The following is a 21,925-nucleotide window of genomic DNA, read 5'->3' as shown; positions in this document are numbered from 1 at the left end:
GATGGAGAGTACGAGGTGCGTTGCCTTGCGTCGTGTTTTCTGTTTCTTCTTTTCCTGTCTGAGTTGGGGGCTGATTTTTTGATTCGTTTGTCCGGTTTTTTTAGGACTGAGAGTGCGACTGAGACTACGACGCGGAGTGCTGCCGAGGTTAGGTATCCGGATAGTACGGCGTTGACGCTGGGTTTGCCGATTGATTGGTATATGGGTCCTGGGGATTCTGCGTCGAGGGGTGGGTGAGGATGGTGGGGGCGCGGGATAGAGGTGGGATAGAGGTGGGAAGGTGGATGGGGGTACTGGATTGCTAGGATTGAATAGAGAAGGGTTTGCATCAAAGCGGGTTTATTTGCATAGCGTAGGTAGGGGAGTTTTTGGGTCGGTGGGAGATGGAAAATGGGAAAAAAAAAGGGGGGGAAGGCGGGAGGTGCATGTAAAGGATTCAATAGGTGTATGATGAGCGGTATGAAAGAGAGATAGAGAGGAATGCATAAATGGCGTAGTTTGTTGATATCTATCTTTTTAAGCATGACAAGAGACATGAATATGAGTCTCTGTATTGAAAAGGGGGACAGACCATATCTGCGAGAGAAAACAACCTCAGCAACACAGGTAGTATAAAAAATGGTAGGTAGAAGCAGTGTAATGTTTAGATTCGTATTAGCTTTTAGACATCCTCCTCCCGTTTTCCTTCTCCCTCCTCGCCTATCTTCTTACACCATCATCTCCTCCCCTTCCACCCACATCATCGCCACACCTCATTAACCCCCAGATGGACATGAAGTTTTTCCCTTCGCAAAGAACAAACTCCTCAAAGTGGCCTGATACCCCCTCTCGTAAATCGAAGGAGGTGGTGCCAATGAATCAAGAGAGAAGACGAAAATAAAAGACAAAAAACAAGGTGGATGGCAAGAAAGCGCAACCACCATCGCCATGGCCACGCAGTACACAGGACCATCGCACAGTCCGCCTAAACGCGTGTCTGAAAATTCTAATGTGGGTTGAAAAGAGAGCGCAAAAAAAGGAGGTAATATATATAAACAGGTATGCAAGGTAGAGTACAGAGCAGGCCGGGCATGATGGGGGACAGAGTAGCGTTGAAGCATTTGATTGATGAGCGTTGAAAAAGGGGGAAGAAGAAGAGTGCAATACCAGAAGAAGGGAGGAAGTGGTATACGTGGAGGAAGACAAGGGGGAGGGAGGTATGTACCGTTGAAAATATCCTAATTAAGGAAGCCCTTGCAACCGATTGAGCCGCAGAGACAAGGAATACGATCCGTGGCATCGATTTCACGCTCGAACTTGTAGTCGTAGGTGAGTTCCTCGTCTGGGGATATGCGTTAGTAAAGACAGATCTTAAAGATGGAAGCGAATAAAACTCACCAGACTGAATATCCCTCAACGCATAAATGACAATACGCTTGGTGTTGTCGACGCGGATAATCTTGGCTGTGCAATTGGGCGTGCAAGAGTGATTGATAAAACGGGCAATACCGCCCATCTTTGTCGCATCAATGACAGTATCTTCGTCAATTCGGAACAGGTAACTTGATCCCACGCCTTGCATGTCGTACTTGGCTTCTCGGAGATCGGCCACACGCTGTCGGACCTTTTCACCAACGTACTCGATAATCATGTCGTTGACGGCAATCGGTTCCTGGGCGTACAGACCCCAGTTGTGGATGGCTGAACGGTCAAACTTGACCAGCTTCTTGCGCTTCTTGAGCTGATTGAAGCGGAGAGCGTCACCCTCAGCTCCAGAAAGGTTCTTGGAGATATTAATGTCGTTGACCATGCGGCGGTTGTTGGCACGGTTGGCACGCGAGTTTGCGGTCGACGCCTTGTTGGCACTTGTCTGGAATTTAAAGCCTTCAACCGACACGACGCTTCGCTCTTCTTGCTTGGCACGACGTTGGCGTTCTTCGCGCTCCTTTTGTACGCGAATACGATGAGGCAGGTATTTCGACTTTTCGGATTCGCGAATCTTCTTGATACCTTCTGTACGAGCTGAGCCAGTTGCGTTGGGAACGTAGTATCCTTCAATCTTGGTCTCAGTGCGGGAAACACCCTCCTGGCCATTACGGTTGAGATGCTTAATGGACTTTTGCTTCCAGGCCCACGATTGAGCGTCTCCGATACTGGCGGGAGCGATAGATTCAACGGCTTGCTTGAGAAGACGCAAATCTTCTTCATCCTTGAGCAGATGTTGCCAACCATCAATGTCCATGACAACGCTAAAGTCATCATCAACTGTCTTGCGAGGTATGTCATGGGATATGCTCCAGCAGACAGAAGAGGCCCGCTCATCTTGCTCTGGAGTAGTTTCCTCAACCACTGCCTCTTCAGCGATCTCCGCAACCTCCTTGACTTCAGGTGCCTCCTCTTCCGCAGGTACTTCAATCTCCGTAACTTCCACCTTTGCAGCCTTTGCTTCTTCCTGAAGTTGCTTCTTGGTCTTTCTCTTTGGCTTGGCAGCCTTCTTCTTGAGCGATGTCAGTGTTTCGGGAAGTTCTGTAGTCTCGATAGACTTGTTGGCCTCTTCATCTTGAGTGACAATTACTTCGGGCTCCGTCTTGTCCATCGGGCTTCCTTCGACACCAAAGATGACGTCTGCCTCTTGTTCAATCTTCCGCAGCCTTCTGAAACCCTTGAGCGCTTTGTCGGCCTTCTTCCAGATTGGCGATGAGCGTGGGAGAATTGCGAGAACTTGTTCCAGCTCTTTCTCCGCCATGTTTTCAGGGTCTTTGTGAATACAGTGAGCAAGCAAACTTCTCGCGTGCGAATCGTCCATCTCCTCATCACTCTCTTCACCCCAGCCAGTCTCAATGCGACGTCGCTTGGCACGATGAGCTCTCGACGACTCTTCCACTTCATCTTCGATGTCCGTAGAAGGAGCTCGGCTAATAGGTCTGCTCTCTTGCTCCTCGGTGCCGCGTGTCAACTGGCTGCGGTTTTCGTCATCCGATTCTTCTGGTTCAAACATTTCAAGCATTTGGCGATGCAAACCACGAGCCACACGAGGCTTGGGCGCAGATGCCTTTCTTCGTTCGTCGGCAAACGCATTGACAACCTTCGGAGGTTTCTTTCCACGTCTCGTGCTGGGGTCATAAGCACCAAATCCTCTACGACCACCACGGCCACCAAGGCCTCCATTGCGACCTCTCGGAGTACCTGCACCGAAAGCATCAAAGCCTGGGGCGAGCAGCGCTGGGGGCCGAACATCCTCGTCCTTCTTTGGCGGACCCGGGATGTTGTACTTTCGGCGCTTCTCGACGTGCAACTCAGGGTCCAGTAGTTCGAGTATCGTAGGCGCGGCAAGTTTAGTCTTGATGTCTCCAAGAAGCTTTTCCTGCAACTCCTGCTTCAGAACGTCCAACGCAGCTCGTACAGGGTCCAGTGAGTCTGCCCTCTGCTTCTTTTCCCACTCCAGGTCCTCTGCCTCTTCCTCTTCTATTCGCTTTTCCATGGCCTTTCGCTTTTTGTCGGCAATTACACGCTCGGGACTAGGACTTCGTTCATAGTTGGGATCGCCATATTGGTTACATTCCATGTTCATGACATAGGTGAACAGAGCCTGCATGTGGCACTCCTTGTAGCATCGAACCGTCTCGTCCTCGCCGCGCTTCGATTCTTCAAATGTCACATAATAACCTGTTTGGTCGCATCGTACCGAAGACCACCGGAAGTTCTTCAATCGCTTCTTCAAATGTTCAATCGTGGTGCTGAGGACAGGTACGTATGCGTGTGCGATGAAGATATAAGGCTTTCGTTTCAGCGTGGGTTTGATCGGCTCTCGCTCGATGAGGTACGAAAGCGCTGCTTTTCGTGTCAACGGTTCCCGCATCATCGGCATCGGTGGACGAGCGCCCTTCCCAGAGGGTCCCTTTGGAACATTGGCTGGCAGGTCAAAGTTTGCAGGAGCGGTGGGCGCGGCTGTTTTCGTAGCATGCTTGGCTCGTAGCTTCTCTTCTTCCTTGCGGCTTTGCTGCACTGCTACATCCACCAATTTTGAACATCTTCGACCTTCGCGATCCGATTGTACCTTGATCGTGTGCTGAGCAAGACGCTGGTTGGTGCCTTCTCGCTCAGCTCTTTTTGCCGAGGTACTGGCTTTCATGCCAGTAGTGCCACGACCGGGCGGAGTGTCGCGAAATTTGACCAAACATATCCCAAGTGGACTGCCATTGTCGGGGTGTACTTGGTTGTGCACAGTCTCTACCTCACCGTAGGCGGAGAAGAAACTGCGGAGCTGGACATCTGGAGTCAGAGGATCAAATCCTGTGACGACCACTTGGGTCGCAGGTCCTGGACCACATGATATGCGCTGGTCGAAAGAGTAGGGCTTGGCTACATAGGGCGCTATCCTGAGTTTCGATTTCGGGGCACCTGTGAAAGAAGTCTTAATGACATAGTTCCCGGTGGTATAGCCGGCAATGGCCAGGCGCGGGTCGGGAGGAGGAGATGCGTCGCCCTGTAACACAAGTCAAGTTAGCCTTAGCGTCACAGGGCGACCACATCTATGTGTGTATGTATATGTAGCCTTCACGTACCTTGTCCAGTATTGTACTATATTTCGCCGTTCCCTTCGCCCTCGCCCGTCTATCGAGTTTTGGGTCAAGCTGTGCATCGTAGGTGGAGCGCTGGCCCAGCACGCCGTCGGCCGGGAAGACGGATCTGCGTGACTCGGGCGGAGTGTTTATGGGTGTAATGGTGTCGGCGACATTGTTGGATGCGCTTGATGGGGCGGCGCGTAGGGAGGATGAGGTCGCGTGCATCGTCTCATGTGAGAGCTTGGAAGACCGCGGGCTGGGCAACTTGCCAGGCGGAGAAGAATCTGAGCTGGTCAAGGGTGTGAGGGCGTGCAGTGAATTGTTGTGACCAGAGCGCGACATGGTCTAGGGGGCGGAGGGTATGGACGAGGTAAGCGTAGGGGTGGAGGGATTCGAGTCAACGTCGTCTAGCAGATAGCTTGGGCGCTGCGCATTGTTTCTGGGCAAATCTGTATTCTTGTCCCCAAGGCCGCGCGTGTCCCCCACGGTCGTCGCCACGGTGCTCGAAGGCGGGAAGTAAGAAAATAAGTGAGCAAGCGGCACAAAACTAGCTGCCGCAGTCACCTGTCGTCTTTTTCGCCGCGTAGGACTACTAGCATAGACCTAGTATCGAGAAGCAGTTTGTGGTCACGCCGCAAGAGCGCACCTCAATCCCAATCGACTTTGTATATCAGCACGTGTATGCTCCCCCCATGCTGGTGTGACGGTGAGTGATGGACGAAAGGTGGGTTGAGGCGCTGCGAGTTGGGTGTACTCGGTGCAGCTGCAAGTCTGCAACAGGGTTGTATGGGACAACGCGCACCCGCGTACTGAGGACGTGTCAGGAGGGCCGGACAGGGGCGGTAAAGAGGAAAAGAGATGGAAAAGGCAAACGGACGAGATGGGCGATCCAGTCCACGGCGCTCCGCTCACACAGATGGGGCTTGTATTGAGTGAAGGCAGTCTTTGAGGAATATGAGGTTGCGAGGTGAGGTTGCGGATCCCGGCTGCCAAGCTAGCGGCCCATAGGAGAAAAGGAGAGTGCTCTTGTTGCCAACCATCCTTCATCAACCCGACTGCCCTCTGACAATGCACCTTTACGGCACAGCCATCACGGTCGCATAAACTCCAGCATCAGAAATCGCCTGAAAATACTACCCAGACACTGAATTTCGCATCTGCGCACCAAACTGTGCCAAAGCACGTCCCGCCCGTTGCCAACTCTGACAGCGTCATCGCCATCGCCTTGCGCCGGTTGCCACACTAGCACTGCCACATATATGCACAGCCCGGCTGGAAGATACCAAAACTGCGCAGCACAGAAGAAGCAGTCTAAGGCTGGAGGGAAGATACCTTGACGCTACATGCGCGTAGTTTATGAAGGCTGGCTCGTGACTCTCCATGTACTAACGTGGCGTGGTTCTTACTTTGACCAGAAGGGCGCAGGTGTAGAAAAAAAACCGCTAAGACCAAAACTAGCATATCGGAGGCTACTGGAACATGATCCTAGGGCAAATCCAATGCTCGCATTGTGTCAGAACGTAATATGCGCAATTGCTACAATAGAGTTTGACCTTGTCTGTCAGCAATTGAGAAATGTCCATGCTTGTGTCACAAATGACTCTTGGATTTTTTTGTAGTATATACTAGCAGAAACTGTCTCTGCGTGCGTCCAGCTCTCACAAGCTATGCGCATCTTTTCCATTCACAATACTTTATTCGACAAATTTACCCTCGACCCACCCCTTCCTCTTAACACCTAGCTCGACTGCTGCGCTCCCCCAGTCTTCTCCATGGTTATGTCCAGACTTGCCGTCGCTTCCGCCAATTCCCGCTCTCATGAGTCCTTGCTCGTCGCTCAATAGCGTCAGCAGCCCAAAGATGACGGGCACGTTGTTGTCCAGTTGCAGCCTCATGAGTCCGTGGCTGACTGCGTCGGCAATGTACTCAAAGTGCATAGTCTCTCCCTTGATAAGCACGCCAATGGCGATTATAGCGTCAAACGGCTGGTTGGATACTTTGGCAGCTGACTGTCCGGTGAGCGCCGTCAGATCGGATGTCGAGCCAAGAAGGTCGGCTGCTGCGCCTACGACGCCTGTGTTGGAGGATTGGATCTGGGATGCTGAGTATAGTCTGTTGATTTGACTGTTAGCTTCAACTTTCCTTCCTTTTTTTTCTCCATGATCCACATACTGCTTAACAGCATACGGCAGCTCGTAGCTCCCAGGCACATCCTGCACAACGATATTCTCATCCTTGACACCCGCTTCCCTCAGCTTCTTCCTTGTGCCCTCGAGCAGTGCATCAATAATCTTGGTGTTCCATCGTGCGTGAACGATACCAATGCGCAGTCCAGAACCTGTTCGTATCTCGTCAGCATGGAGCTCCTGAGGGCGGGTGAAGGATGTAGTGGTGGTGGGGGCGGGGTTGGCATTGGCATTCGAGAGATACGGACCATCGTATGTCTTTGGCGCGCCGGGACCTTTGAGGGATGCCATGGTAAAATTCCGTATATATCCGATTGTATGCAGCAGAAGTTTAGAGGAGGAAGAAGTATGCGCAGGTAGCTCTGGAACCGTCGGGGTATCGTAAGCTTGGCCTTGAGAGCGGGTTCAAGGATGCAGGAACCGGCGCACTACCATGAGGCTGCCCCGCAACCGAGAGACAGGGATCCCCAATTCTGACAATGCTGTCATCGGACCAGGGGGGTGAAACGCCGCGATGTGACTAGACCCTCACCGACCCATGCGGGCACCCACATCACCCTCCCATACACGCAATCAATACCATGTGGTACCACATATGAGCAAAAGGAATACAAGTAATGAAGAGATATTGTGTTCATTTCGTCTAGTACCACAAGCTGCGCAAAACGCATCGCTCTGCATCCTAGATATCGTAAAATTCAATGCCATACACATGAGCTGCGTCCAGAGCTTCCATTCATAAATCCCACATCTAGTCCAAATCCCAAATGATACATAGCTTCTCTAAGCCCAGAGAACGCCATGTAAACTACACAAACGCTTGCTTACTCGACAGTCACAGACTTGGCAAGGTTACGGGGCATGTCAACGTTGACGCCCTCGGCAACTGCCATCCAGTATGACATGAGTTGCAGAGGAATGACGTTGATGAGACCCTGAAGAACATCGACGTTCTTGGGTACCTCAATCTTGTCAGTCTTGTCAGCAGGGAACTCGGGATCGTTCTCGTTGCAGATGATGATTGGACGACCGCTACGGGCAATGACTTGCTGGTATGCGTTGAGCGACTTGGCAAAGATGTCGTCTCGGGTCAGGATCATGACAATGGGGAGGTTCTCGTCGACCAGAGCCAAGACACCGTGCTTGAGCTCTCCAGACATGACAGCCTCGCAGTGGAGGTATGAGATTTCCTTGATCTTCAGGGCACCCTCAAGCGCGGTGGCGTGCTGAGAGCCACGTCCGAGCAGGAGCAGAGACTTCTGGTTCTTGAACCTCTCGCAGAGCTTCTTGATAGGCTGGTCGAGCTTGAGCACCTCCTTGAACTGGTCAGAGATCTTGCCAAGACCCTCGACAATCTCCTCCCGCCTCTTCTGCTTCGAGGCACGGTCCTCACTGAGCGATAGGGCAAACATGACCATGCAGACGAACTGCGAGGTGTAGGCCTTGGTGGAGGCAACACCGATTTCGGGACCGGCGTTGATGTGGACACCGCAGTGGGTGAGGAGGGAGATGGAGGAACCGACAGTGTTGACAATACCAACAGTCAGGGCACCACGCTCCAAGCAGTAGCGGAGAGCACCGAGCGAGTCGGCAGTCTCACCGGATTGCGAGACGAAGACGCAAGTGTCGTCACGGAAGACGGGTGCTTGGCGGTCGAGGAAGTCAGAGGCCAACTCAACGGCAATGGGGATCTCGGTAAGCTCCTCAAAGACACCACGAACAGCCATACAGGAGTGGTAAGAAGTACCGCAGGCAATGAAAATGATCCTCCTGCATCGCCTGATGGTGGAGATGTACTGGCGGAGACCACCAAGTGTGACGGTCTTGTTGACAGGGTCGAGACGTCCACGCATGGCGTTAACGACAGACTCGGGCTGCTCGAAAATCTCCTTTTGCATGAAATGGTCGAAGCGGCCCTTCATGATCTCCTGGAGCTGGATCTCGAGGGTCTGAATGGTACGGACGTTGGAGGATCCGTCATCCTTGTGCAGGCGGTGAATGTTCAGCGAGCCCTCGTGGATGTGTGCAATGTCGTCATCCTCGAGGTACAGGACCTTCTTGGTGTGCTCGACAATGGAAGATGGGTCGGAGGAGAGGAAGAACTCGGTGGGCATTGGGGCACCGTCGTCCGAGAGGAAAGCGCGAGATTGCGATCGGTGGAGGAGCGACTTGTCTGGGGGAGCGAGCAAGTTGTTCGACTTCTTCAAGGCAACGTTGTGGGCAGCGCTCTCGGCGGGGAGAGCAGCACCCTCGTCGTTGTACTCGACATCGACAAAGTCGACCTTCATCTTCTTCTGTGTCCGTACACCAATGACAAGGGGAGAACCCTTGCGGGCAGCCACAACCTCATGGGGGTAGTGGACAGACTTGACAAGGAGACCAAAAGCACCCTGGAGCTCCTTGATGACAGCCTTGACGAGCGATGGGAAGCTCAGGTCTGGGTGCTCGTTGTAGATGTACTTTGTGAGCTTGGCAATAGCCTCAGTATCCGTCTCCGTCTCGAACTTGAAGCCCTTGCTCTCGAGCAGGGTCTTGAGTTCCTTGTAGTTTGTGATGATACCGTTGTGGACGACGGAGAACTCCCAGTTGGGGTCAGACCTGGAGGTGGGGGCGTCAGCACGAGCAGAGTGTAGTGGCGGGCCTGAAAGGGGTGCATTGAGCAGCCAGACAAGACAAACATACCTGTGGGGATGGCAGTTGACACGCGAGGGGGGACCGTGGGTCGCCCATCGTGTGTGGGCGATACCGGCGTGCGAGTCAAAGACCTTTCCGAGGTCGAAGTTCTGCTCCTCGACGAGCTTCTTGAGAGAGGCGACCTTGCCAACCTCCTTGACGGCGTAGACCTCGTTCTTCTTGTCACCGTCGACAGCGAGACCGGCGGAGTCGTAGCCGCGGTATTCTAGGCGTTGCAGACCTGGACAGGGAGGAAAAAAGCAAAAGGTCAGCTGTCGTCATTGTGAAACCCCGCCGTCCTCAACAGAACCAGACCCGTAGGCAGAGAGCTAGTGAGGACAGTGAATTGGGTGTGCCACTTACCATTGATCAGTGTGTCGAGAATGTACTTCCTGTCCTTCTCCACCAGGTAGTTGATGTAACCGAAGATTCCGCTGTTGAGGGTAGAGTGGTCAGCGGGCAATGTTGCATTGATTCCATCGATATGGTCTCTCTCTCTGTGTGTATTCTCTGCGTGTGCGTGTGCTGTGGTGGTCTACAGCTGCAGGGCGGGGGCAGTGGGAACTTACCACATGGCGAAGAAACGAAAGAGGGGAGTCGATTACAAATGGGAAGCGATTGTAGGGTTGTCGGTGGGGGTGAATTGGCAGCAGGGACAAGATAACGGGGAGGGGGGAAGGGGATGGTATGGACAGGATATGTGAGGAGAGAAAAGAGCGGTGGTGTGTTTGACTTATACGTCTCAAGCCAAGCACTGAGCAGCATGCCCCCAGCGGCGCCCTTGTCCACTCCACCTGGCTAGTCTCGCCAATGCAGCGTATCGCACCCACCCGTAGCGCCGCTCTACCACGCCTGAAGCTCGTATACTCGACGAGCCTTGCGCAACGGACTGACGATGCACGCCCGTCCCTCGTCGCCCGTCATGGGCCCTGTCCCATCGGGTTCCGCGATGGTTGCAGCGGCCAATGGGTGCACAGTCACCCCGTTGCCGTTCCTGGATCGATCGCCCGCCATACCCATCGCTGCTCAGGGACCGCGAGGCGCAGCACCTCCAAAATAGAAACACTAACTCAACACTCGACCATTTTGTAAATCGATATGCTGGTAAATTCTCTGCTCAATGCTACTCAATACATTCTGTCCGTGGCCAATCCCCCAAACTGGGGACTGCTTACGGGAAGCATTTCTAATCCTGTAGTAAGGCAATTGCTCGCCAATACAACCCCCCCTATACACGACTCCTACATGCTACGTCAGCAGTACCGGGTTGCAGCTCCCGACACAGAGCTAAGCACGACGCATCAATCGGCCTGTCAATCACGTTTGATTCTTTGTTTGCTCGAGACTCTGTGTGCTGTGCTGGTACCGCGTGCATACCTACCTACATATGTATATGTATGTACGGTATATGCGTACAGAAAAAACATAAACAAACAACAAAACAAAAAAGCCCAATGCAAGCAAATAAACAAAGTGGGAACTGCCCTCAGGCTTCATGTCCCACTAACGGCGGAGCTCTACCCGCGCTCCAGAGCTCTCCACTCACCCATGACTGTTTTGGATAGTAAGTATGTACGTCCATCAGACGGTGAAGAGAAAACCACCAACCCATCTGCCTCTCCAGCACCCTGCATGTCCGGCCGGCAAGCCGCGCGCGAACCAGAAGCCGTAAAACAAACCCCCAAAAGCAAAAAAAAACAGCACCACGTACTGCAAGACTTGCAAAGAGAAAAAAACGCCACTGGGCGTTATTGTCTTACCCCGCCACAGGGTCGAATCATCAGCTCCGACCCTCAACGTGCCCCCCAGCTGAACCCAACCCAACCCATTTCCCCCGTTGAGCCCAGTTTTGGCAGCAAACACGGTGAGAAATTGGCGACTTTTTGCCCATATTGCCAACAATCTCAAAGTTGCCTCTTCGCGTCTAGCGCTGCTAGCAAAGTCCGCTGCACGAGTGTATGCGATGAGCTAGACGAGGAAGGCGTGCCGGGTGAGGTGGGGGGAGGAGAATAGGTTGCGAGGGGAGCGGATGGGGAGGGGGGAGGAGGAGGAGGAGGGGGAAATGCCAGACCGGCTCTTTTTCCACATGGTCCCAACCAGAACCAGCGGGCGTGTCTCTGCTCTTCCCCCCCCCCCCCATCCACTCAATCAGATCGTTTCCCCTTTGTGCTTCGCAAAATACTATTGATCCAGCAAAGCCTGGCTTTGCCAAAGAGGCCACATTTCCCTTCTTTCTTCTTTTTCTTTCCTCTGACTGACCGCCTTTGACCACCCCCGCCCCGCCCCGCCAGCCAGCCCCAGCCCAGTTTCGCCTCTCTCCCTCTCTCTCTCTCTCTTACCCATCTTACAATCCATCTTTTCGTCAGAAAAACCAGTGGCGCAATTCATACTTTTCAGCCGCACGCCATTTCTCAATCTCACATGCTTCGCTCACTCTATCTCACTCTATCTCACCCATCATTTTTTTCTTGGCACCCAACCTTTTAGTCTCAGCCTTGCAAGTGCAAGCCTTCTTTCTCAATAAAGTTTAGCAATCCTGATTCTTCTCCTCCCCCTCCCCTCCCCTTCAACTCACGTTCCTATATGTATTTAAAATCTAACATCTTCGATCTTATTTTTATTATTATTATTATTCATCATCTTCGATCTTTTCCTGCCATGCTGTTTGCTACTTTAAACCCTTCCCCCTCCCCACTTTTACCAGAAAAAAACCCCCTTCCCCGCTAAATCCTCGTATTTTTTATTGCCCTTTTCTCATGAGCCGGTTTTTCTTACTATTCCATGAGTAAGAGATATGAGAGAGTGAGGCTGGGGGGGTTTTGTTAGTGTAGCCTTGTAGGTTCAAGTCGGGATATACTCGGACGGAATATTCCTCGGACGAGGGATAAAAAGTGTAGTAGTATAAGGTGGGATAATAAGATGACTACCACGTGACTTTTTGGTTTGTTTGCTTGGTTGGAAAGTTTGGCTGCTTGCACGTGACTGGTTTTGTGAATACGATGTACGAGTATCTTCTCCTTCTATGGGAATGGAACGTGAGACTTTATCCAATGAATACACAAAACGGAGGAAAAGAACAAGTCGATGAGACTGCCACATTCGCATCCTAATTACCAATAGCCAAAAAAAAGAGCCAATCCACATATAACTCTGTCACTCTATCCATACAAAAATGCACACATACCAATTTATCGTTACATACAAAATAATCCCTTATCAAACCCCAACAAACTCCCCCTTCCACCTTTGCATGAGAACCTCAAAATTTGCATGTTCCCCGTATCGCTGTAAATGCCATGACGCGTGATGCAAAACTTGAACTTCGTTCTCAAAGGGAAAAAAAGCAAGGGTAAAGAATAACGTGGCGGGTAGCAAAAAAAAAACAGTGTGAAAAAAAAGAGTTGGAAACAGTGGCAGTCAACTACTTGCTATCACAGTACCCAGGGGCCTTGGGTGCTCCACCCTGGATCCAACTCTCGACGGTAAGGGTGGTTGTGTATACCATGCTGATTGCACCGACGATGCAGAGCAGGACATCCAAAGCGCGAGCGGTAGTTGTGCGGGCGACGGCACGGTAATGAAGCATAGGCTGTATTGTTTCGTTAGTCAAGAACCTCTGACAAGATGCAGTGTACTTTAGAAGGGAAGAACTTACAGGATAAATAAACACAAGCGGGATACACGCAAAGCTGCCTACAAGACTAACAAACTTATCCAGATCGCCCGCACCAGCCCACGCCAGCGTCGCACAAACGAGCACCATGAAGAAGCGGAAAAAATTCTTCTTCCACTTGACATAGGGGTTGTACTTGCCGGTGCGACTGAACAATTGTTGACTGGTGATTTCAATCGCAGGGTAGATTTGCAGCGGGGTGGAAAGCAAGATAGCCAGCGAGTAGATAAACTGCACGCCATTGACGAATTTGTTGTCTTGGGGCATATTCAGCAGGACGACAGTCTTCGTCTTGGAACCGAACGCGGCATAGGAAAGGGCACCGGCGCTGAGGAACACAACGGTGATGATGATCATGACGCCACCGAGTACCTTGGGGAATTTCTTGGGATCCTTCATGCCAGTCTGGATGGGGATGATGAGACCGATGCCTTCAAAGGTGAAGATTGCCGTGCCGATGAACAAAGTCCAGTCCTTGGCGTTGAAGTTGGCAATGTCGGAGATGCCACCTTGATCCACAATGGTAAAGATATCGTAGTAGTAGAGGTATACGAGACCCATGAGGATGAAGAGGTCGGCCACCAGCGCTAGTTTCTGGATGTGATTGATGTTGCGGTAAAGAGACAAGGGCAGGAAAATGGCCATTTGCATCATGATCATGTATTTGATGTCGATGAAGGTTTTACAGTTTGACACGGCGAGGACAAAGGCTTGCAGGTTCTCGGATACGAAGACAATGTAGGCGGAGGAGAAACCGATTTGTGAGACGACGAGGGAGGAGTTGATCATGTTGCGCATCCAGTTGCCGTACAGATGGAAGCCCATGTCTCCGAAAGAGTGTTCGACGGCGAGACGGGTAGAGACGAGAAGAACGAAGCACGTGTAGGAGAGACCGGCTACTGCGAGAAGTACGAGGTTGGAGAAGACCATGCCACCGTTGAGGAAGGCTCGTGGCAGGAAGAGTACACCGGTACCGACAAACGACTTGAGGAGAAGCAAAGCCGCACCGGTGGGAGAACCTGTACCGGTCTTCTTGGGCTTGCGTCTCCTGCGCTTCCCTGGCGTAAGAAGGGCACTCGACTCGCCATACTCTCTGTCTTCGTCCTCGCTCTGCGCACCAGAGTCCAGAGCATCAGACGAAAAGTACTCATCAGGTCCTAGCACCTCGTCGTCCTCTTCCAAAGACTCACCAGCAAAGTGGCCGTACAGAGTAAGGAACTCGAGAAAGTTGCTGGTAAAGACTGGGGGCTGCTGCCGAGACTGCTGGACAGTACCGTATCCAGCCGGGCCGGGTGCGGGCGAAGGGCTACCCGCGGCTCTGCGAATGTAGTTGCGTCGGAAACCACCTGGCTGTCGGATCGAGTCAATGTCGAGCGCCTCGTCCTCAGGCCTGCGACGAGGCCCGTGGAAGCTCTTGCTGCGCTGCATCTTGCCCTGCTCCTCGGCCTGCTGCTGCTCGCTCCACCTGTAGATCTGTCGCGTAATATCACCGCCCTGAAGCTGCAGACTGGAAAACTGCTCCTCGTCATCTTCAGGTCGCATGCCGGTCGACTGTGCATCGTCGTCGCCTATCTGGCCGCGGTTGGAGCGGCTAGGCGAGGCATAGTGTCCGACGAGATGGCGACGGACAATCTCGGGGTCTTCGTAGGGAACAGGGGAGCGGCCACGGCCGTCGAACGAGCCATAGTGACTAGGAGGGCCGCGAGGGGCGGCTTCCTGGGCGGGAGAGAGGGGACGTATCGGAGGCGTGCCGAATCGTGGAGGAGAGTTGCCCAACGATTCCCTCAGTGCCGACGAGAGGTTCGACTCGGATGGCCCAGGAAGCGACGAGTGCGGGTCTGCGCGTCCAGGCAGAGGTGTTTGTATTGACGGCGAGTTTGCAGTCTGCGAGGGCGTGGGTATTTGGCGTATGGCTGGCGAGCCGTTGGGCAGAGAGGGAATCGATGAACCCAGCCTTGCCGTCGAGCTTGCGCGAATGGATTGGGCCTCGGCTGGAGAGCTTTGGCGAGATGCTCGTGCAGAAGACGACGACGCTGCGGGCGGATTCGAGGACGAGGAACGGTCTGCCGCCATTTTGGGTCGCGTCGTGTATCGAGAGAGGATCGAGGCAGAACGGGTTGCGATAACAAAAGTAGGAAGCTTCGCTTATCTGCCTCTTCTGGTGCAAGTATGCAAGGCCGCGATACAGGGGACCTGCAGATGTACCTTGGCGATGCAGACGGACTTTGGATGCGTGTCTGCGCGTGAATTGCAGGCAAAACGCGAAAAGTGTCGAGTCGATGTGGACGAGACGGAGGGCAAGACAGCAAGACAAGAGGCACGCCAGCACAACGAGAGGACTCAGAAGGACGGACTGGTCCGACGGTGATTGTCTATGCCGAGCGGGAGGCTGAGGTCATTTGGCCGAGGCGTGGGGCGCGGGATGACCATATCACGGCCTCCCTGCATGTTCCCCAACGGTGAATGAGGCTAAGGCGCTAACTGAGGCTACGCATTCCTCCCCCATGGCCAATGACTTCATGCTTGCATCCTACGCCCGCTGGCTGGCTTTGTTTTCTGCGAACATACATAGTTGCGCTATCAGCACTCTTCCAGCCTAGCCACCGCTGCTCCTTTCCGTCCGGCAGTCTTCCCGTCTGGTCGTCTCAACAGTCTTGTGACGATACATACCTACAAGAGCACCATCGGCGGATCCCGCGCCTGCGCTCTGACCCCCGTCGACGTAACCATCCACACGTGCCCGGAACCAGGTTTTACACATGCCTGGACCATGACCGATGCAGACAATGCCAACAACGAACTGACTAGACGCCCATTGCCCAGGGCACGCTCAAACTTTGCTGCTCGTACTGCCCGTGACGACACGGAGCGACTGCATCGCCGCTCTTTTGCCCAGCAGTCACCCCCGGCATCACCACCGACTGAGGGCACTCCGCTCCTAGCCGGCAGCGGACAGCAGCATGCCAATAGCTTGGATGGCTCGCAAGAGACTGAACATCAACAGCGAGGTGTAGGCGGATGGTTCTCTAACTTGTTCACTGCATCTCGAAAAGCCTCTGGCCAGGAACCCGCAAGTCATGGCAAGACACCCCCCATGACCGAGTCCTCCAAACCACGGCCTGGGGCTTTCCCCAGACCCGTTGGAGGCACAGACAAGCTAGGCACCTTTGCCGGCGTCTTCGTCCCCGTCACCCTCAATGTCTTGTCCATTTTGATGTTTCTGCGATTTGGCTTCCTCCTGGGTCAGGCTGGACTCGTTGGCATAATGGCCATGTTGATTGCCGCTTATGCCATAAATCTCTTGACTACCCTGAGCATTTCTGCAATCGCTACCAACGGCACCGTCAGGGGCGGAGGCGCCTACTACCTCATCTCGAGAAGTCTGGGACCAGAGTTTGGGGGAAGTATCGGTATCGTCTACTACCTTGGCTCCGTCTTCAATACCTCTCTAAACGCCGTCGGCTTGATCGACTGTCTCATTGAGAACTTTGGGACCCATGGAGGTAACATGGCAGAGTGGATGCCCCAGAGCTATTGGTGGCAGTTCTTATGGGCTACCATCGTCTTAGTCGCATCTACCATCATTTGTCTAGCTGGTAGTGGGCTGTTTGCACGTTGTAGCAATGGACTGCTAGTCGTTCTGCTTATCGCGACCATCAGCATTCCCCTCTCAGCCGTAGCCTTGCCTCCGTTTGCTGAGCCCAAGGAGCATGTTGTGTTTACAGGCCTTAGTATGGACACCTTTCGTCAGAACCTGCTTCCTCACTTCACCCGCGGCGCGGCAGGCAGTGTAATCCATCACCGTGAAAATTTCCAAGACCTCTTCGGTATTCTCTTCCCTGCCACAGGAGGCATTCTCGCTGGTGCGAGCATGAGCGGAGACTTGAAGCACCCCAGTAAAGCCATCCCAAAGGGCACCCTGTACGGCATAGGGTTGACCTTTGTCCTATACACCCTTGTCATTTTTGCCATGGCGGCATCCGTAACCCGCGAGACCCTCTACAGTAATACCAATGTTATTCAACTAACCAACATTTCTGGTGCCGTCATTCTTGCTGGCGAGATGGCGACATCATTGTTTTCAGTACTCATGGGTGTTATTGGTTCCTCCAAGCTCTTGCAAGCTCTTTCTCGAGATCATCTTATTCCAGGACTTTCATTGTTTGGTCAAGGTACCAAGAAATCGGATGAAGTACGTTCTCCCACTTGGACAACGAACATATACTCCTGATATCTAACCCATCACAGCCAATCTACGCTATCGTAATCACCTATGTCATTGCCCAAATCACCATGTTTGCCGACATCAACCAAATTGCATCCTTCATCACAATGACAGTATGTCTGCTTACGAATATATCTTATACTTCTAGTTTCATAACCTAATCATCTCTAGTATCTCATGACATTCCTTGTCACCAACTTGGCTTGTTTCTTGCTTAGAATTGGATCTGCCCCAAATTTTCGGCCTTCGTTTCACCATTTCAGCTGGCAGACAGCTGCGATGGGAACTGTTGCATGCGGAGCAACTATGTTCTTTGTTGATGGCTTCTATGCTTCCGGCTGCGTAGGTCTGTTGATGGTCCTTTTCCTCTTGATCCATTACACAACGCCTCCAAAGCCCTGGGGAGACGTCAGTCAAAATCTCATCTTCCATCAGGTTCGAAAATACCTACTCCGTCTGCGTCAAGAACATGTCAAGTTCTGGAGACCACAAATTCTGCTCCTAGTCAATGATCCAAGGCGGCAGTATAAATTGATTCAGTTTTGCAACTCTCTGAAGAAAGGAGGCCTCTTTGTCCTAGGACATGTCATTGTCTCCGATAACTTTGGCGAAGCTGTGCCCGAGGCCAGACGGCAACAACAGTCTTGGACAAAGTATATTGATTTCTCCAGGATCAAAGCGTTTGTGAATATCACTATCTCACCTACCATAGAGTGGGGTGCTCGCAACATTGTACTCGGTGCAGGTTTGGGTGGCATGAGACCAAACATTGTCGTCATGGGTTTCTACAATTTGCCCGAGCTGAGGCAAGCACAGCCATCAGTGGGAATCCCATCACCTCAGCCCTCACGACCTACTAGCAAGGCTGCAAACCACCCCATATCTCGGAAGGCTATACAAGCAGCAGCCAGATGCCGTGTGACTGGTAACACACACAGTGCGCTCCCTACTGACGCCATGAAGCCAGAAAATGCAATTGCAATTCGCAGCTATGTCACCATCATAGAAGACCTCATTACGAGGCTCCAAGCAAACGTTGCCATAGCCAAGGGCTTTCAAGAGCTTGAGGTACCACCCGCAAAGCCAACAACAAAGCAAAAAACGCTCAATTTGCTCGGCTTGGGTGAAATTGATATTGACGACCCGTCCAAGGAATACATTGATCTTTGGCCGATCCAGATGTCAGCAGAGATTGCCACTACTGGCGATGAACCGCTTCGGAAGAACGTTCTAACAACCAACTTTGACACATATACACTCATCCTCCAGCTAGGTTGTATCTTACACACTGTGCCGTCGTGGAAACGCATATACAAGCTGAGGGTATGTGTCTTCGTCGAATATGAGACAGATGTGGAAGAGGAGCGAGGGCGTGTTTCCACCTTGTTGCGCAATCTACGTATCGAGGCCGAGGTCCACGTCTTTTGGCTATCATCTGGAGACTTGGGAATGTACGAGGTCATCATCAACGGGCGCGACGAAGGAGACTTTGACCAGACTGGGCGAGATATCGATTACTCTCTCGAAGATGAGCGCTGGTGGCAAGACATCAAGCGGCTTCGCCAACCGGAGGGTCTGACTGCCAGTCAGGAATTGGAGCAGACGGTCGACATTCTTGAAGCTGTCACAAGCTGGCCAATTGCTTCGTTTCAACATGGCAGGCAAGATGCTAACCCGAAACGCTTCTCTGCACTAAGAAAGATGTTACGAAAGGCTAAGCGCAGGTCGTCAGTTGGAGAAAGTGGTAGATTTACAATGCGGAGTCAGAGGTTGCCTGCCGCTCTACTTGAGGACAGTGACAGTGATACGCAACCATCCATCAATGCAGAACTTGAGCGAGAAGATGACGATGCTGATGACGAGGGCGTAGCGTCAGATAGCGAAGCCGTGGTCAGCGGCAGTAACTTCGACGAATACGATCTGGACGCATCAAGTGACGAGGACAATCAAGATGGCCCTACCACGTCGCTGCGACGCAGAAAAACAGCACCAAGCACTTCATTCTTCTCCCGCCAGCTCGACCTCCGCAAGGCTATCTGGAAAGGCAACCGCAAAGACGCCTCTTCACAAGGCGAAGACAGACCAACCTCACAATCTGTAACGCCTCTCAAACCCCATTCCAACGCCAGCGCTTCCGATACCGCCATCCTCCGAGCTGAAAAGCATCCAAAATCCCACAGCGTAGCCAGCTCCTCCTCCCAGATCTCTGGCTCCTCCCACCCAAACCCTCCAACCATCGCTCCCCCCATCCGCCGCCAATCTCTCCCAAAATTCACATCGAACCCCACCCCCCGCGCCGCCGTCTCCACAGAAGAAGACGCCCGAGGCCCCTCCATCATGTTCGTCGATACCCCCAAACCCAACTTAGCACCCACCGAAAACCCACTCGACACAACCTCTTCTTCCGCCGTCCAAACAAGCACCCTCCCACCCCCTTCCTCCACCCACCCCGCATCCACCTGCCAACCACCCCCTACCCAACCCGGCACCAGCACAACCCCCTCTCTCGCCTCAGGCTTCCCAACCCACCAATCCCTACCCCTATCCTTCAACGACCTCCCTTGCCGCGCCCAGCACCTCATCCTAAACGAACTCATGCAACGCCATAGTTCGAATACAGCTGTTATTTTCACAACGCTGCCGAGTCCACTACAAGGCACGTGTGAAAGTGAAGCGGAAAGCGTAAAGTATATTAGTGATTTGGAAGTCTTGTGTCAGGGGTTGCCGCCTACGCTTTTGGTGCATAGTAATAGTATGACTGTTACTATGAATTTGTGAAGAAACTGCTGCGGGAGAGAGGAGGAGTTTTGGGGGTGTGAAAACGTAGTATGGGATTAAATGGTTATTTTAATTTTTGCTGCATATCCCCCTTGATGTGCGGGGAAAGTAAAAAGAGATATTATTTTTTTGAGGGGCTACTCGCTATCATCACTACTTGAATCTTCTTTCTTTTCCTCCTCTTCGACTTCGTCGTCGTCATCATCCGGTGTACCCGTCATGGGAAAAGCTTTTAAACACGTGATTCGCGTGCCTGTAGAATACGAGCCTAGTAGTTTTCCAACCTGGGGTGCTGAGAAGCCCTTTTTACTTTCTCCGTCTTGCTCGGCCTGGCTGTCGAGATCGGAGGTGTTTAGTGCCCAGAGACGCACTGTGCCATCGCTGGACGCGGTGACGATGACACAGGTAGATTGTGAAAGTGGTAAGATTTCAAAGTCTTTTACTCGTCCCGTTAGTCCTGCGGCTGGACCACCGATTTGGGCGAGGAGTTTGGCTTCTGGGATATCTTGCTTTGGTTTCCCTGCTTTGGCATCGTCTTCGTTGGAGGTAGTTTTGCTGGTGTCGTAGACGAGTACGCGGCCGTCTTCCGTGGAAACGAGGAGAATACTTTCTCTCTGCATCGTCTTAGGCAGATACATTATCTGGTGAATTTTTGATCTGGGCTCTGGTGCGATTTTGGCCTTGGGTTTGGAATCGATGGTGAAAACGACGAGTGCGCGGTCGAATCCGACTGCGAATTCCTCGCCTTCTGGATCCCACAGTACGCGTCGGGCTTCGCCAGAGGAAAAGCGACCTTCGCCTACGGCACCCAGGATGTTGCGGTCAAAGTTAAGGACGCCGGCTTTTTTGCCGGTAACAAGATTCCATAGGCGCATGCATTTTTCGCCTTTGCCGACGCTGAGCATGAGTTTCATGCTGGGGTGCACGGCAAAGTCGTTGATACCGGAGGGAACTTCGCCAGGGCCCGCGGTGTCGCCGCTGGGTCGGCCTTGGGGTTTGGGTATTGGGGCTTTGATGGTTGAGAGAGCGGTCCAGTCACGTGTTCTTGTAATAGCAATGGTGCTGTCTTCGGCTGAGCTCAGGAGCTTGCTTCTTGTGGGGAAGTAGAGTGCTGTAATGTTAGAGGAGTGGTGGAGGAGGGATCCGAGTTCCTTGTTTTTGGGGTTCTCGGTGATGGAGCCGCCGTTGAGGGAAGGGAGTTTGGGTCGGTTTTTTGAAGGCGGTGCTGTTGAAATTGAGTACAAATTTATGCGCTCGTCTGTGCTGCCGGTTGCGAGCGTGATTTTGGAGGTTTCGTCGGACAGGGGAGAGAGCGCCATGCAGCGGATGGCGGATGCATGGGCGTTGAAGAGAAAAGTGTCGGTAAAGTCAACTTTTGGAGCGTCGGATTCTGGGGCTGAGGCATCGTCTTGGCCAGTAAGGAGGGTACTTGGGATAGACGCTGCAAAGCCATGGAGAACTCTTTCGTAAGACCCAGTAATTACTTGGATGGTTGTTGTGTCTGGAATCGCATTGCCATTCTCTGCAACGGTCTGCACTTCGGTGGCTTCCTCTACTGCAAGCTCCTTGAATTTGGATGCAACATCGTTTTTCCTGCTCTTCAAGGCCTTGGCAGCAGCAGCGGTCTCGCCGTTCTCTCTCTTCCTCTTGACCATTGTGGATTATGTGTTTCTTTTGCTGGCGTTGCTGTTGTTGTTGCTTCTCCGCGCGCTGGTGTCCAAGATCCAGAAGTTTTTTGATGCAGCAAGCCGGGCTAGTCCCAAAACAGCATGGTGCCATCCGCGGAGACCTATTGGGCCTAAGCTAGGCAGGGCTTATCGCCCCAACCCTGCAATGCGGCGCGCAA

At 52.6% G+C, this 21,925-nt stretch overlaps 6 protein-coding genes across 6 annotated transcripts; 1 reads left to right on the top strand and 5 right to left on the bottom strand.

Moving 5' to 3' along the window:
- Window positions 1–1,217: 1,217 nt before the first annotated feature.
- COCCADRAFT_699 (uncharacterized protein) lies at window positions 1,218–4,886 on the bottom strand (the record flags this gene model as incomplete). The annotated part of the gene is made up of 3 exons (XM_007708800.1): window positions 1,218–1,321; window positions 1,378–4,465; window positions 4,545–4,886. 3 exons carry the CDS (start codon window positions 4,884–4,886, stop codon window positions 1,218–1,220), a joined length of 3,534 nt encoding a protein of 1,177 aa, XP_007706990.1.
- Window positions 4,887–6,238: 1,352 nt separating this feature from the next.
- On the bottom strand, window positions 6,239–9,977 carry COCCADRAFT_32343 (uncharacterized protein; the record flags this gene model as incomplete). The annotated part of the gene is made up of 7 exons (XM_007708862.1): window positions 6,239–6,656; window positions 6,717–6,882; window positions 7,381–7,412; window positions 7,559–9,328; window positions 9,413–9,644; window positions 9,767–9,837; window positions 9,973–9,977. 7 exons carry the CDS (start codon window positions 9,975–9,977, stop codon window positions 6,239–6,241), a joined length of 2,694 nt encoding a protein of 897 aa, XP_007707052.1.
- A 1,330-nt stretch (window positions 9,978–11,307) lies between these two features.
- Window positions 11,308–11,457, bottom strand: COCCADRAFT_82544 (uncharacterized protein; the record flags this gene model as incomplete). Its single annotated transcript, XM_007708922.1, has 1 exon — window positions 11,308–11,457. A coding segment is annotated over one exon (150 nt), but the record flags the coding sequence as incomplete, so codon positions are not given.
- Window positions 11,458–12,824: 1,367 nt separating this feature from the next.
- On the bottom strand, window positions 12,825–15,149 carry COCCADRAFT_32342 (uncharacterized protein; the record flags this gene model as incomplete). The annotated part of the gene is made up of 2 exons (XM_007708861.1): window positions 12,825–12,992; window positions 13,059–15,149. 2 exons carry the CDS (start codon window positions 15,147–15,149, stop codon window positions 12,825–12,827), a joined length of 2,259 nt encoding a protein of 752 aa, XP_007707051.1.
- A 697-nt stretch (window positions 15,150–15,846) lies between these two features.
- Window positions 15,847–20,079, top strand: COCCADRAFT_82507 (uncharacterized protein; the record flags this gene model as incomplete). Its single annotated transcript, XM_007708921.1, has 3 exons — window positions 15,847–17,268; window positions 17,325–17,414; window positions 17,473–20,079. The coding sequence occupies 3 exons, from the start codon at window positions 15,847–15,849 to the stop codon at window positions 20,077–20,079; spliced, it is 4,119 nt and encodes a 1,372-aa protein (XP_007707111.1).
- Window positions 20,080–20,216: 137 nt separating this feature from the next.
- On the bottom strand, window positions 20,217–21,734 carry COCCADRAFT_695 (uncharacterized protein; the record flags this gene model as incomplete). The annotated part of the gene is made up of 1 exon (XM_007708799.1): window positions 20,217–21,734. One exon carries the CDS (start codon window positions 21,732–21,734, stop codon window positions 20,217–20,219), a length of 1,518 nt encoding a protein of 505 aa, XP_007706989.1.
- Window positions 21,735–21,925: the final 191 nt, after the last annotated feature.

This window comes from Bipolaris zeicola (genome assembly GCF_000523435.1).
Source record: "Bipolaris zeicola 26-R-13 unplaced genomic scaffold scaffold_4, whole genome shotgun sequence".
In the NCBI taxonomy this organism is placed as follows: Eukaryota; Fungi; Ascomycota; class Dothideomycetes; order Pleosporales; family Pleosporaceae; genus Bipolaris; species Bipolaris zeicola.
The sequence above is the reverse complement of the archived record's forward strand: the minus strand, read 5'-3'. Positions and strand labels throughout refer to the sequence as shown.